General features: G+C 39.5%; 1 protein-coding gene across 1 annotated transcript; it reads right to left on the bottom strand.

The window, feature by feature from the left end:
• Positions 1-9,275: 9,275 nt before the first annotated feature.
• On the bottom strand, positions 9,276-9,767 carry LOC146980862 (GTPase IMAP family member 4-like). Its single transcript, XM_085788033.1, has one exon. The coding sequence runs from the start codon at positions 9,765-9,767 to the stop codon at positions 9,276-9,278; it is 492 nt and encodes a 163-aa protein (XP_085644159.1).
• Between the last annotated feature and the right edge of the window lie 6,015 nt (positions 9,768-15,782).

Raw genomic sequence — 15,782 nt, 5'->3', positions numbered from 1 at the left:
CTTTAACCTAAAGTTAAATAGATTAAAAACAAAAACTTAAGCAAAAATAAAACTTTATTTGAAAAAACAACAAACAAAAAAACATTGTTCCCCAACAGTGGGAAATAAATCATCACTTAATGAGTTAGATTCTTATATTTACAGGATCACAGTGATGCTCGTCTCTGTAACAGTCCATGAAGTGTCTCTGTTCAGGATGAATCTCTTTACTCTGCTGCCACCTGGAGGCCGAACCACAGAACTACCACCAGATCAATATCAACTCTGATCATCAATAATCAGACATGAAAACAGGCCATGGGTGAAAAAGGTGAGAAGGATACGACCCCTCTAGGGGAGGTCCGGGGAGACCCCCGGAAGAAAAAATTTAATATTTCATATTTGAAAGCATCAATCTGATGCAATTTTGAGAAGAAATTCAAGCAGAACTACAAACATGTTGGTACCGGTATTGGTACCAACATGTTCTTTGATACTTTTCCAAATACAAAGAGAACACAAAACATGTCATTATTGACTTTATTTTAATAGAACATCTTAGAACTATTATGCATCAGTAAATAATCAATCACTGCTGCTGCAGGATTAAAATTGAAATTTCTATCGATATTAATCTGAACTCTTCCTAAATTAAAACATTAGTGGTCTGTTTAAAAATGAATATCAACTTGTTTTCTTTGCATTATTTGAGGTCTGAAAACACTGCATCTTTTTTTGTTATTTTGACCAGTTGTAATTTTTGGGAGAAATTGTTATCAGTAGTTTATAGAATGAAACACAAACGTTCATTTTACTCAAACACACACCTATTGTTTTCCATACGTAGACCAATGTGGTGCAGCGCCACAGAATCAAGACCAAGCCACAAATTGACTCTGATTTTTTTTTTTCCATCAACGCAATATCGTTCCGTTAAATCATCTCCGCATAGCGCTCTTTCTGTTCACTCACTCACACACAGAGAGAGAGAGAGAGAGAGAGAGAGAGAGAGAGAGAGAGAGAGAGAGAGAGACATGCATGCTAGTGGTGGAAAAAAACGAAACTTATCAACCAGCAGTGTTAGTCCAGTCATTTTATGAGAAAAGGTTAAACAAATTGCAACAGAAGCAAACTCAACTGATTTTGTATCCTCAGCATGTCCTGAGTGAGGGAAAAAAAGCCCTGAAGAATCCCATTAGGGGAAAGTTTAGAACAACACCCAAACATATCGCATTTACGCATATAAAACGTTTTTTTCACATGAATAGGGTAAAATTTTTAACCTTTAGATATCTCCATGAAAATTACTGAGTTGATTCCTTACATTAAGACAAACAAAAAATGTAATACAAGTTTTTTGAAATTCTTTGTTAACATGAGCAAATGTGCATAAATTTGCATAAATCTGCATAAATCACACAGTTTTGATGGCACATGAAGTTGCTGTGGTGGTACCTGCATGGAAATTGGAGTGAGTTGACTCCATTGGTCCTATCCTGCTAGTTTCAAACAATAGTTTTGTTTATTTTACTGAAGGTGTCTTACTTTTATCTTTATTGTGGACACTGCTGTCATGTTTATTACTTTTTTTTCTTATTCTACTGCTGATCAAGTATTTTCTTTGAGATGAATCTGATCTGATCTTTTTTACTTTTAGGATGTCTGCTGAAGAACAGCCATCAACAACACTACAAGTCTTTGCCAGCTGTTTTCCTGTCCCTACTTGCACTGGAGAGATGGAGAAAGCATAGCCTACACTGTCTACAAAAGAAACATTCAATGGAAATGTCAGCAGTGCAATGTAGGTCTCTGCTTACAGATGGACAGGCTGTTTGCAGTAAGTTACCAGCAGGGCCAAAAACGCCTGGACCCACTTAGGAAAAATGAGACCTAAAACAAACAACTACTGGTTCAAAATTGACATAATTGTTGTTTCTAGTGTATTATAGTTCAAAGTTCATTTTGTACATTAAAATTATTTTATCCATGTATATTCTCAGTGCCTTATTGAGTAAAAACCACTAAAAATTCAATTAAGTTTTTTGTGTTTTTCTGTTATCACACCCTGTTATAACACTTATATCACACAGTAGAGAAAAACTGCCAGATGTTGAAAGAAGAAGTTGTCCTGAAAAAAGGGACAAAAGCACATACTCATAGCAGACTGTATGACACTTTTACAGCTAAAAAAACAAAATAAGTCCAGGTGGACTGGTTAATATTATATAGGAGATAAAGGCACTGCTATTACTGTGTAGGCTCTTAATCAACTCTGTACAGCAAACATCCTATAGTGTTCTGTATAGTAAATATATAAAATGGTGTAAGATTGTTATTGCTCTCAATTTTCACCATTTGAGTAATGTTCATGCTAAGACTTCTTATTTACAAGACAGAGTTGATTATTGATTGACTATCATTTTAATATTGACAAATGGAAAATGAGAAGGTCACAGGCATCTTCCTCACAAGTTGAAAGATTTAACGTGGCCAATAAAAGCAAGATGAAGACATGTGTAACTGTACAATATAAACATTCAAGACAGCGATCAGTGGCAGCCTTCATTTTTGTTACTTTTGGGTGCCCCCCCCAGATTCACTGTTGGTACCCCCTGTGCCACCCCTCAGAAAATATCCTGGACCCGCCTCTGGTGTCAATCCCCCCTCTCACTTTCTCTCCGCGCCCCCGTCTCTCTCCAGCTGCCCTTTCAAAATAAATGCATAAAAGGCCAGAGAAAAAGACAGTGGGGGAAACTGTGCTTTGTTTTCTCTGTCTTTTTATGGTTTAGTCGTGTAATTCTTTCATTGGTGCAGAAGCAGCGTTCAGTTACCACGAGCGTAGTTGTGACCTGTTGTGATCATAGATGGCATGGCATATATTTTTTATGTAAGTCCCTTTTATATTATTTATATTCCAGAATATGGTAGCTACTTTTGGCATATGGCACTACAGGACCAGTTAAATATAAAACACAATTTTATACAATATATATAAGTAGGGGGTCCCCGCTCCATCTCTCCATCGGTTTGGGGGTCCTTGGCCTGGAAAATGTTGAAGAGCCCTGGTGTAAGGCAATAAAAACAAAATACCCTGGCAAAGGAAAATTGCCCTTCTTCTAGCAGAGCGTCTGTGTACTTGTTTCTAACTTGATGTTATCTCAGTTTTTCTCTGCACTTTGGATCTTTTCCTCATGAAATCCAACAGGGGTGCTGCTCCTCTGGGCTCAGAAGTTTCTCTTTCAGTTCATCAATCTCTTTTTCATGTTTTTTCTGCAGTTCCTCCAGGTCTTGCCTGTCACTGTCTTCATCTTGGGTTGCAATTTTCTCTTTCAACTCGTTCATCTCTTCCTCATGTTTCCTTTGCAGTTCATCTAATTTTTCGTTCTCATTTGTTTTGTTTTCTTCCAAAAGTTTATTTTTTATTTTTTTCAGTTTTTCCTCATGGTCCTTCTGTAGTTCATACAGTTCTTCTTTCTTCTTTTGTCTTTGCTGTTTCAAAAACATCTGTTCCCACTCTTTAATTTCTTGCCCCTGTTTGATGGACAGCTCAGCTCTTCTCATCCTCTGTTCTTCTTTACTTTGGTACACAAATTCTTTCTCCGATGATTTCATTTCTTCTTTGTGTCTTTTCTTAAATTCATCCAGTTTTTCTTTTTCTTTTCTTTTGTTTTCAAGTGAATGTTCTTTTAGAAGATCATTCATCTCTTTTTTCTGCACTTTCTGCATCGTCTTGATTTTTTTCCTGTTTTCTTTCTTTTTGGTCAGCAGTAGCAGAATCAACTTAGTCATCTCTTGTTTGTCCTGTAGTTCATCCATACCTTGTTTCAGATCTTTTTCTTTGTGTTCTGGGAGATCCTGTAAATGTTCATCTTCTCTTTGTTTTTCCTCTATTTCTTTCTTCAGATCCATCACTTCCTTCATGTATTTGTCTATCTGAGCTGCAAAGTCTATCTCCTTTTTCTCTATGAACTCATTGAATTCTTCAGCTTGTTTTCTGGCCTCCTCCTCGTGCTTCTTCTTCATCTTCTCCGTTTCTGCCTTAAACCTTTCCTCCAATTCTTTACGCTCCTTCTCTTCCTGTTCTCTTCTCACTCTGTCCTCTTCTTTTCTTTTGTTTTCAGATTTTTCTCTTTCTTGTTCATATTCTTCTTGGAGTTTTCTGAGTTTTGTTTGTTCTTCCTGTCGTCTCTGTTCATCTTCTTGTTTTCGTTTTTCCCACCACTCTTTTTGTGTCTTCTCCCAGCCTTCCTGTTGTTTTCTCATCTCCTCTTTACTCTCCTTCAACTTTTTGTCAGCGATCTCTTTTGATTCTGCTTTTGATCTTATTTCATCCTCCAGGTCTTTTATTTTTTGTTCCCACTCTTGTCGTTGAATTTCTTCCTGTTCTCTCTTCTTCTTGTCTTCTTCTTCTCTCTCTTCCTGTTCTCTCTGTTTCTCTTCACGTTCCTTCTTTATATTTTCCTCCATTTCCTTGAGTTGTTCATCTTTCAGTTTTCTCTCTCGTTCAATTTCTGCTCTCTGTTCTTCCATTCTTCTTTTCATGTCCTCTTTTTCTTCTTCATGTTTTCTTTCTAGTTCCTCCATCTCTCTCTTCATTCTCCTTCAAGATCTTCTTCACTTCTTTCTGTATTGCTGCTTCAGCCTCTTGCAGCATCTCATTAGTGAAACAGCTTCCTCCATTTCTCTTCACCATGGTGTCGATCTTCTTTATCAGCTCTTTGACTTGTGTGTGATTGTGTTTATCATAGTTATTAAACACATGGTATCTTCCTCCACAGTCAGAGATCAACTTCTTAAAGGAATCATCACATTTGTTGATGTACTCTTCAATGGTCTGCTCCTCCTGTATCAGTGTATCTCCTCTTGTAAAAAGAATGATGGTAAACTTTTCTGAATTCTTCCCAAAGACTTTCTTGATGAGTTTCAATGTGTCCTTCTCCTCGTCTGTGAATCTTCCGATCTGTATCACCAACAGGAAGACATGTGGTCCTGGAGCCAGAAGACTGATACATTTCACCATCTCCTCATTAACTTGTTCTTTGGACAAGGTTGTGTCAAACAGACCAGGAGTGTTGACCACAACAACAGGACGACCGTCCACTTCACCCTGAGCTTTCTGACAAAACCTGGTGACTGATTTGGGACTCGATTCAGCTTTGAACTCTTTTCTTCCCAGTGTGGTGTTTCCTGAAGAACTCTTTCCACTTCCAGTCTTCCCTATCAGCACAATCCTGAGACAGTCTGAGCTTTGAGTCTGTTCATTACCTGTGAAATGAGAAGATCTGGAGTTATTTTACGAATTGAGAATTTGGACATTATACAGTAGATTGCAAGATATAATGCATTTGAGTGACCTCAATCATTCTTGGGACTTAGCAAAAACAGCAGCCTTTTGTTCATAATGCTTAGCTGATTACCACGTCCTTTTCAAACGTGTTAAATTCAGACAGTCGTTGCAATGTCAGTCACAATCACCACAATTCACTTCCAGACTTAGTAAATCACATTGCGTGAGCTAATACCCATCTGTGTTTTCTCCTCGGCTTACAGCAGAGCAGAGTGACTGACAGACCCGTGTTTCAGACCAAACACTCTATGTAAGTGATTGCCGTCGGAAGATATAACTATTTAAGACTTATATTAACACAAAAAATTCCACTTACTTCTGCTTTAAGGTGGCACACATTTTTACTCATGTGGTTCTTTGATGGTGGAACAAACTATTGAATCCTATCATGGGAGGGTATCCCTCTCGTTTTTCAAAAATGCCTTGGGGTGGTACCAAAACCCAGTAATATTGGTTCTGCTTTCAGTACTCGGTAGAGAAATTAACTCATTGGCTGCCAGCCATTTTCAGAAAAGAGACGCCCATACTGCCAGCCGTTTTAGAGCATTTTGAACGATCTTATAAGACCCACAGAACATTGTGTTCTATGACTATATAAACACCGAAACTACCAAGAGAAAGAGTAGACTCTCTTTGTTCAATAGGAAAAAAAAGTTTGTTTCTACCTTTTTCCGTTCTTTTGTAAACAGCAGTAGAATGTAGCTGGTTTCGCCAAAAACAGCAGTTTTTGACCAAAACACTGAGAAAACGAGCTTTTTGTGGAAAGAAGCATGTCAAGCAGAACAGTGACTTTGACGTTGATATTTTTTGCTTTAGTGACACCTCACACATCTGAACAGTGTTCTCCTTCTATAAAACAACAAAAACAACACTGAGAAAGGACTTTTGATGGCAAAATAATAATTTATTTACAAATATCAGTAAAAATGCATTAACTTTTTTGTACGTTTGTAGCTGTCACATGACCTCTGCCCCATGGTCGACCACTGCTCGATCCACCACCTGTAAATTATAGAAATATATAGAATTACCATAAAAATACATCTCTTATAGATGTAGTCAAGTGTGATGTGGAGTTTTTTTTTTTTTTTTTAACATTTCCGATCAAAGCGATCCGCCCTTCTCTAAGCAGTAAAAGTTAGCTCGCTAGCAAGTTAGTTTATTTTATTATTTTTACCATTGATGTATTATATTATTACCTTCATGTCTTTCTGGAGCGTGGGGACGAGTCTCTGCTGCTCCTGGTTGATCCGGACGGAATCGCTCGGGTCACGTCCACCGAGCCGTCAGTTGAGCTGGGCTCTGGTCTGTGGTGACACCGTCAGCTGCTGATTCTCACCACTTGGCCCGGCTTGATCGCCGGTGTCCAGCGTCGGTGTCTTTTTCAATGATTTCCGTCGTTTTCTCACGATCGCGACCCTCTTCCTCTCCGAACTACCGCGACACACACGGTACATAATGTGCCGACGTGCGGAACACATAGGCTCCGTTTCTTTAGCTAAGTTTCTTTAGCATAGCTCTTGTCATCTCGCTTCTTCTTCTCATAATCAATGCTGATCTCTCATCCAAAGAGGGCACTGCTGCCCCCTACAGGGCAACTACACGTCATTACACTAGTTTACAAGCCTGATATTGATGGACAAGCTCCGCCAGACCGTCCTCCAGCCCTTCCCGTTGAAAAACGCAATCGACGTCTATAGACGTCAATGGCAGTGAACGGTTGTAATTAGATTGACGTCTATAGACGTCAATGGCAGCCAATGAGTTAATTAAAGAGGCTTCCTGAATGTTATTTAGACTTTAAAATTCTCTCCCATTTTATCTCACTAATTTCTCATTGAGATCTTTGTACATGTGAGTGATACATTTTCCTTTTCAGACAAAATCGTCATTTCCAATTGTCTAAAAACTCAGTAAGTTCTGCTAACACCTGGCTTTTGTCAGCAATGGAATAGGTTTAACCAGTATTTGTGGGTAAAACAGATAAGCATCTCATTGCTGCTGAAAAAAAACTATGAAATCAAATAAAAATAATTAGTGAATAAACATTACTTACAACAGACTAAAGCTTTTGTTGTCTGGTCAGCCTGTAGTTTGTTGATGTGTTTTTCTAGTTGTATGATCTTTTCTATTTGCACATGTGCAAAAGTCTCAGTTGTGTAGCAGGATGGTTTGTCCTGGTTGAGTCTCATCTTGTCCACAGTGTCCAACAGCTCAGGGATCTGCTGTTTGTCCTTGATGTTGACAACAACAGATCTTCCTCCACAGCTCTGACAGAGCTTCTGGATGTCTCTGTCATCTCTGACAAAGTTAACAACAGCTGGAGCTGTAGGATCTGACTCCACAGTAGGGTTGTTCGGTATACCGGTACTAGAGTGGTACCGGGGTACTAACGCATTTAAAACGGTACCATACTGCGCTTAGATGGGACCGGTACTTTCATTTTGCGCCGCCGGCAGCGGTGACATCGCCGCGTGAAGTCGCTGCATTGTAATTTGAGCCGAGACGAGCGAGTGAGCGAACCACAAACGAAGCAAGGTGCTTTTTTTTAAATTACCATTACAGCGCCACCTGTCCATGTGCCTGTGTTTATGTGTGTGTGCGCCGCGCGGGAGAGAGAGAGACGGGCCGCTACAGACTCGTTAATTAATGCAAACACTGCTGGTTGATACGGTAAGTTTCGTTTTTACCGCGCACCACCACTGACATACATAGTCTCTCTCTCTCTCTCTCTCTCTCTCTCTCTCTGTGAGTGAGTGAGTGAACACAGCGAAGGAGCGCTACGCGGAGGAGGAGGGGGGGGGGGGGGGGGGGACAATAGGTGTGTGTGTTTAAAGGGATAGTTCACCCTAGAATGATATTTCGCTCATTATCTACTCACCCTCATGTGGACTAAGGGCTGGAAGAAGTTTCAGAGTCCTCCGTCCCTTCTCTGAGTTACAGGGGGTCTTGGTGTAGCAGTGCATGTCCATATAACGGTTGTAAAGGGACACCAGAGCTCTTCGTAAAAAAACACACACAAAAAAACATCCAAATACCTCCATGCTGCTCGTATGTAATGTCCGTCTTGTGCTGAAGCCCCAAATTGCGTAATTGTCCCGAAAAAAATTAAATAAGTCTATATTTTAAGCTTGTTTGTAGCGGAAGCTTCTCAAAGCTCCTCTTCCTGGTCCGTCCAAATCTCGCGTGATTTGCGCCGGCGTCAGTGCGGTTACTGCGAATCACGCGAGATTTGGACGGACCAGGAAGAGGAGCTTTGAGAAGCTTCCGCTACAAACAAGCTTAAAATATAGACTTATTTAATTTTTTTCGGGACAATTACGCAATTTGGGGCTTCAGCACAAGACGGACATTACATACGAGCAGCATGGAGGTATTTGGACGTTTTTTTGTGTGTGTTTTTTTACGAAGAGCTCTGGTGTCCCTTTACAACCGTTATATGGACATGCACTGCTACGCTGAGACCCCCTGTAACTCAGAGAAGGGACGGAGGACTCTGAAACTTCTTCCAGCCCTTAGTCAACATGAGGGTGAGTAGATAATGAGCGAAATATCATTCTAGGGTGAACTATCCCTTTAAGTAAAATGAACGTTTGTGTTTCATTCTATAAACTACTGATGACAATTTCTCCCAAAAATTACAACTGGTCAAAATAACAAAAAAAAAGATGCAGTGTTTTCAGACCTCAAATAATGCAAAGAAAACAAGTTGATATTCATTTTTAAACAGACCACTAATGTTTTAATTTAGGAAGAGCTCAGAATAATATGGAAATTTAATCCTGCAGCAGCAGTGACTGTTTACTGATTTAGTGATTATTTACTGGTACATATGTTATAGTTCTAAGATTTTCTATTAAGATAAAGTCAATAATGACATTTTTTGTGTTCTCTTTTTATTTGGAAAAGTACCGAAAACCGGTACCAAAATGTTGGTATCGTGACAACACTACTCCACAGTGAACAGGATCATGGTGAAGTCATTGACTTTACAGCTGAATGTGTTCTGGATGGTTTCTAACTCTCCTTTGTCTTCATCAGTGAGGGGACCCACAGGTAGGACCAGGATGAAGCCATGGGCGCCCTCAGGATCACAGAGGGAGATACACCTGAGTGATTCCTCCATCACTTCCTCCTGAGGTTTTCCAGACAAGGCAGGAAGCTCCACCAGGGAAACCTGACGTCCACACACCTCTCCCTGATGTTTAACACACTCTGATGAGTTGGAGACTGAATGAAGCTCTGTCTGACCTAAAATGGCCTCAGCTGCTGGAGTCTTCCCTGCTCCTCTCCTCCCACACAGAACCAGGTTTAGAGCTGGTTTCATGGGTTCAGACTTTGTTCTCCTGGTCTCTTCAGGGAAGGTGAGGAAGGTTCCTCTGTTTGTTTGCACAGTGTACTCAATCTTCTCCATCAGCTGATTATGGTCATTTTCAAGCATGTTGCATTGTCTTCCTCCACAGTCTAGAAGCAGTTGATGAACAGTGGATTGTGATCTACTCGTCTTCTCTGTTAGGAAGACCATCAAGTGTTTAAAAGCATCTTGACCAAACAAACTCAGGATGAAGTTCAGAGTTTTTCTGTTCTCCTCAGTGAACTTTGAAGGCTTCACCGACAGCAGCAGAACATTTGGTCCAGGAGAACAAAGAGACACACACTTCTTCACTTCTTCTCTCACTGCTCCCACAGACAGACTGAACATGTCTGGAGTTTTCACCACTGTTACTGGTTTTCCTCTCCACTCTCCTTTGGTAGCCTCACATGGCTTTTGTGGGTTGAATTTTAAAAAATCTAAATGTTTGCTGCCAGTGATAGATCCGAAGAGAGTTTTCTTTTTGTCCTTGATTTTACCAATCATGATCCTCAGTTCACCTGCAATGAAAGTCCATAAAATAAAACATTAGGTTGCAGAATAAAATGAATACATTGTTCACGTCTCAGTTCATCAGATTAACTGTAACCCACTGTAATTACACAAAAACAAGGAGGGATTTACACATCGCCTCTTCAAAACTGAAATGCCCTCTAATTTTATCAAATATGAAAATTTTATGTCACAGTATCTCAAATTAGGTTTTTTCTCTCCTTTTTAAAAAAATAGTTTTTCAGTCAGTTTATTATGGATCCTTTTCAGTCAGTTACCTTATCATTAGCTGCAAAAAAACATACTTTACTGATTCCACAGATAAACATACTATAAATCTCAGTGTTGTGTTGTGAATTATCACTGTATTTACCTGGATAATATACTTACATGGTTGGGTTGTTGAAAATTCACTGGGAGTTTTCACCTCTGTCAAAGACACAATCATGTCAAGTACAATAGTTTGCTCATATTTTCAGTGGTTAATAATTAAAGCAATAATTTGTCCTGTGTGATTGTTCTTCACTTACCAACAGCTTCTGTAGAAGCCAAGTTAAAAATGGGTTCTTCCTCTTGTTTCAGGTTTTCCTGCTCACCACCCGATGTTTCATTAAAAACATCACAGCTCACATGTCCATTGTTTTCCTTCACAATTTGACCCATTCTTGTTAACAGCTCTGGAAGTTCAAGGTTCTCCTGCTTCAAGTATCTGTATCTACAGCTTCTGATCATGTCTTTTAATGGTCGATGGTTCATGTAGTATTCAGCTGAACTCTCCTCTCTGGGTGTTGATATCAGTATCAGTGAATGATCAAATGATTGATCACTGAAGAGTGTCAGGACTCTGCAGAGCCTCTGTCTCTGTTCCTCAGTGAAGTCTTCAGGCTGTAGAACCAGCAGGAACACATGAGGTCCAGGATCAGAGAGACTCACACAGTCCTTTATAAACTCTGTCAGTTTGTCTCCTGAAATGTTTGGATGCAGCAGATCTGGAGAGTTGATGACGACTATTTCTTTCTCCTTCCACTGTCCATTGACTCTCTGACAACAGTCTGGTTCTTCCTCAGTGTTGAACTTGGTCTCTCTCAGTATGAAGTTCCCCACTGAACTCCTCTCAGACCAGCTGTTCCCCAACAGGACAACCCTCAGCTCAGACACTGAAATGAAAATTAATTCAATAATTTCAACAAGCAACAAACAAGTTTTTTGTCGTAGTAAAGTGCATATACAATACATGGACTTTATATTCAGTTTTGTGTCATCAACTGTAACATGTCAGCACCCCTATGATCATAATACAATCGTACAAACAAACAAGATTACAGTTCAGTTTAGGTTGTATCAGGGCAGTATTCCACTGAGAAGGTCTAAGCAAAGAGATTGTAAATTCAGTTTTCAGTTCAAGAACAGCTGATCTGAGCTGATGATCAGAAATCATTTTATTGTCAATGTGGATGAAATTAGGGGTGCAACTCCCTTTGGTGATTAAGAGACAACATGTTAAAAGACATGAGAACATATACCATACAAATACATACCGTACACACATTCAGAAAGTGAAAACTAATTATAACTAATAATAAGCAGTGTTCATAAAGTGCGGTGTGTAAGGGCAATTGGTGGCAGCAATTAGTGTAACTGAGCATTTAGAGCAGCGATGGCTCTGGGAAAGAAACTCTCCCTCAATAGTCGTTCGTGCTCTGGCAGTCCTGTAACGTAGATCTGATGATCTTCTCTGCTAAGCGAATTATTCGCTGCAGAGCCTTTTTGTCCACGGCTGTACTTCCTGTATACCACAGGGTCAGCACTCTTTCAATGGCAGAGTGGTAAAAAGTCACCAACAGCTTCTTCTCCAGGTTGCACCTTTTCAGCAGCCTCAAAAAGTGGAGACGCTGCTGGGCCTTTTTGATGGTTGCTGAGTTGTTGGTTGCCCAGCGAAGGTATTAGACATGTGGAGTGCCAGAAACTTTAAGGTGTGGACTTGTTCTACCTGAGCTCTAATTAGTTTTTACAACAAAACAACCATGACATCTGTGATGTTAGGGTTTAGGTTTGAAAAAAAATAGTTGAATCTTTAATTTTTACAGTTTACCAGCAGATGGTGCTATTTTCCCATTACAAAGGCCTGTCTATACAGTTGGAAATATAGGCTTAATGCCCAGCTGTCGAAATTCAGTGTTACAGTAATGGAAACACAATAATGGAGCACAAATGTTACTAGATAGTATTCTCACACCTTTGGATGTATTACCCATGAAACAATGTTACTTCAAATATAATCAAACTCCAGTTCAGTTTGACTCACTGTAAGGTGGCAAGAATTCAACGCTCCTGTAGTGCTTCAGAGGTTGAGCTTCTTCAGCTGTAAGGAAACAGAAATATACATAATTGATTCAGTATTTATTTTCAAGTTATAAAAGCATCTAAGAGAGACATGGTATTTGCTATACAGTATATAAATTAATCAATTTCTAAAAGAGTGTTAAGTCTGTGCTCCACCTAAATCATTTCAAAGGGAAAAACACAACTACGGTCAACAAACACTGTAGTATTTATTAGATTCTCAGTGCAATGAGAATGAGCAGCAACAATGATGAAACATTTGTGAACTTCTATTAACTTTTTTCCATTTACTTTTCTTGTTCTCCGTCTTGGCTTATCAACCAAATCTGATGTACGGTATTTCAGAACTGGAATAGACCTATATGCTGAGAAATTTCTATATATTTCTATATTTCTATCTATATATATATATATATATATATATATATATATATATTCTATATTTCTCTCTCTCTCTATATATATATATATATATACACACATATATACATACATATATATATATATATATACACACATATATATACATACATATATATATACACACACACACATACATATACATATACACACAGTATATAAAATATTTCACCTGGATTTGACCCAGTCACCCAGTCAGTTGAATGTCAGTGTTGCCAAAGACTCATAAGGAGATCTGTGTCTCAGATTTACATCTGAGCATAACTGTTGTTGCAACATGTTGTTTATAAGATAGACTTCTCACAGCATTTTCCACACAACTACATGTATGGAACAAAATAAGTCTGCCGAGCCGGTCAGCTGATAAATGACACTTCAGCAGCACGTCGGATGATGCTTCTGAGGAAGACTGGAGTCACAGTCGAAACTGTCAAGCAGGTAACACACTCTACTCTTTGTCTGAATACAAGAAAAAAATAACTGACAGTGTTAATTGTTTAACTGATCAGACTCACCTTGTGCTGCAGCTGCCATCGTGTCCTCTACTGAGAAGGTCAAGGATGAATTCAGCTGAAAGGAGGCAGAAATGTCATTTATCTTCCCTTAGGAATGATTTCCACACTCAAACACCAGTATTAAAGTGAAATTCCGGCGTAAGTGTAAACCATGGTCAAACACACCGTAACACCGAGTTACAGTGGGTACTAGTTTCATTTGGACGTTTCCCTCACGTAACGCGTGATTCACGCGTTGCGTGAAATTGTAGGTCACACTGTAGCCACTAGGTGGAAGCATCGTACTGAGATGCAGCTCAAAAGATTTTGGGGTAATTCCACGTTTGACCACAACGTAGCTGCAATGGAGAGTGGCGCTGTTCATAGGCCATAGGTAGTTCATTTGCAGCTGTGGTCGAGAGAGCTAGAGAGTGAATGGAGAGAGGGACCGCTACGCCGGTCAATCAGATCAATGTTGTTGTTTTTATTGTTTCACAGTGGTTACAGTAGCCTACGTTCAACAGGATCAGTGGTTCTCAGCCTTTTGGGGGTCCCCTGCATATCTTTGATCTCTCCTGTAGCCTGGCTGGGTGGCTCCAAGTTTGAGGAGCGCAGGGTCGATTGATACACTTTTCATTAAACGTCTTTTTCAAAGATGATGTTATGTACACAAACATTTGTATCATGTGATCAACAACTCACATGTGTATTCTCTTAGTTACAAGTGTAATTTAACACATATGTTGGATGATCGCGCTGTTTTATAACTTTGAACATAAGTTGACATTTGTCTCAAACGCCCCACCTATGCGGGTCGTTAGAGACACAGAGGAGGGACGGTTGAAACAGCGTTTTAAACAGAAACTACTGTCATTACTCTCGTTTTTATGCAGCATATCAGACAACATACTAGTGTACTCGTCATTGCCAAAATGTCACATAATTTCTCACAATATAAATAGGTCACATAAATATTTTTGTCCCGTGCGTAATTGTCAGGATCCGCATTTCGATTAAACTCGCCTTTCTTCTTTTGTACGAGTTGTTGGACGACTGCATTTTCATTTTCATTTTCATTTCATTTCATTTTCCCCTCACTTTGCTGAATATCTGTTGATTCATGTCATAAACACGTTTTGTTCATTAAAAATATCTGGTGTTTATTAAAAATATGTTGTTCATTCAAATCGGTTGTTGTTCATTGCAAAACAATAGGGTATTAATTTGGTGATTTATATACATATTTTGATCGCGCAGTGTGACCACAATCACTACGCACGGTGGCGTGAGGGACATTTGAAACAGCTGTATCAATCGTCCCTGCAGCGACTACTGACACTTCAACCTGCATCCAAACATTTAGCATACTGTATCTGTCGGGTGCTGTCTCTTATCCGGTACAAAGTATAGGTAGATAAAGGTCTCAGTCACATTTGAATAAAAATAATGCAATTAGTCTAAATATCATAGGATCTTTTTTTTTTTAAAGATAAGCCTATTTTATTTTTAGTTCCATAATTCAGAGATGATTTTCACTTAACGAAATGAAACGAAACAATGAAGCCTACAGTTTTGTCCTCCGGCTTATGAAAAGTGTGAGGAGAGGTAGCTACTGTAAGAACCGGTTTTTCTACGCTGACTGAACAGCTGTGTGAAGTTCTGTGGGGGGCAGGGCTGTAGCCTACTTGAGTGAAGTATCCACAAGCACACCTATTGATCAGAGATAAATTAAGGTGCTAATGTGTCGCTGATGTTTCTAAGCTGGTCCTACAGACCGCTGCATATAAGCCCCACTGTAGCGATTTTCACCCAGCCTCGCTTTCAATAAAACACACACTAGCATTCTATAGCCTAATTGCAATCAGTGAAATATATGAAATCAATATAAAACACAATTTAAATATGAGAGTTGCTGTTGCTCTAGTTTAATAGCGCTGCAGCTGCATTTGCCGTGCGCCCCTGTCTGTATGTGAACCTGTGTCTGTCTATGTGCGGGCAGAGATCAGAGATGGTTTTTTTTTTAATAACCATATATGGTCAGCACGTGCATAATTAAGTAGCCATGTGCTCTGTGCAGCGGCAACAAAGTAACAACAAAGACAACGGGCGGAATGATGCTTCGGCGGACCTGCCCTCGCTTTTGAGGTCGGTTGTGAGAAAAATGCCTACTGTCCAGACAACTGTGTTTTTTTTTAAAGCACCCCTGCATTACACAAACACACACATAGCTATATAGCCGCACATATAGGCTATAGCCTATCAGTGATCATAATAATGATGATAAGAGAAAATGCATTGTTCACTAAAACTGCACGTTGGCATCCCAGACTGAAAT

This window comes from Trachurus japonicus, chromosome 9 (genome assembly GCF_045865225.1).
Source record: "Trachurus japonicus isolate A0001 chromosome 9, Traja_1.0".
Lineage (NCBI taxonomy): Eukaryota > Metazoa > Chordata > Actinopteri > Carangiformes > Carangidae > Trachurus > Trachurus japonicus.
The sequence above is the reverse complement of the archived record's forward strand: the minus strand, read 5'-3'. Positions and strand labels throughout refer to the sequence as shown.

What these genes read in the sequence shown, in the direction of transcription:
- LOC146980862 (XM_085788033.1), bottom strand. Translation starts at nt 9,767, where the DNA reads ATGCTTGAAAATGACCATAATCAGCTGATGGAGAAGATTGAGTACACT.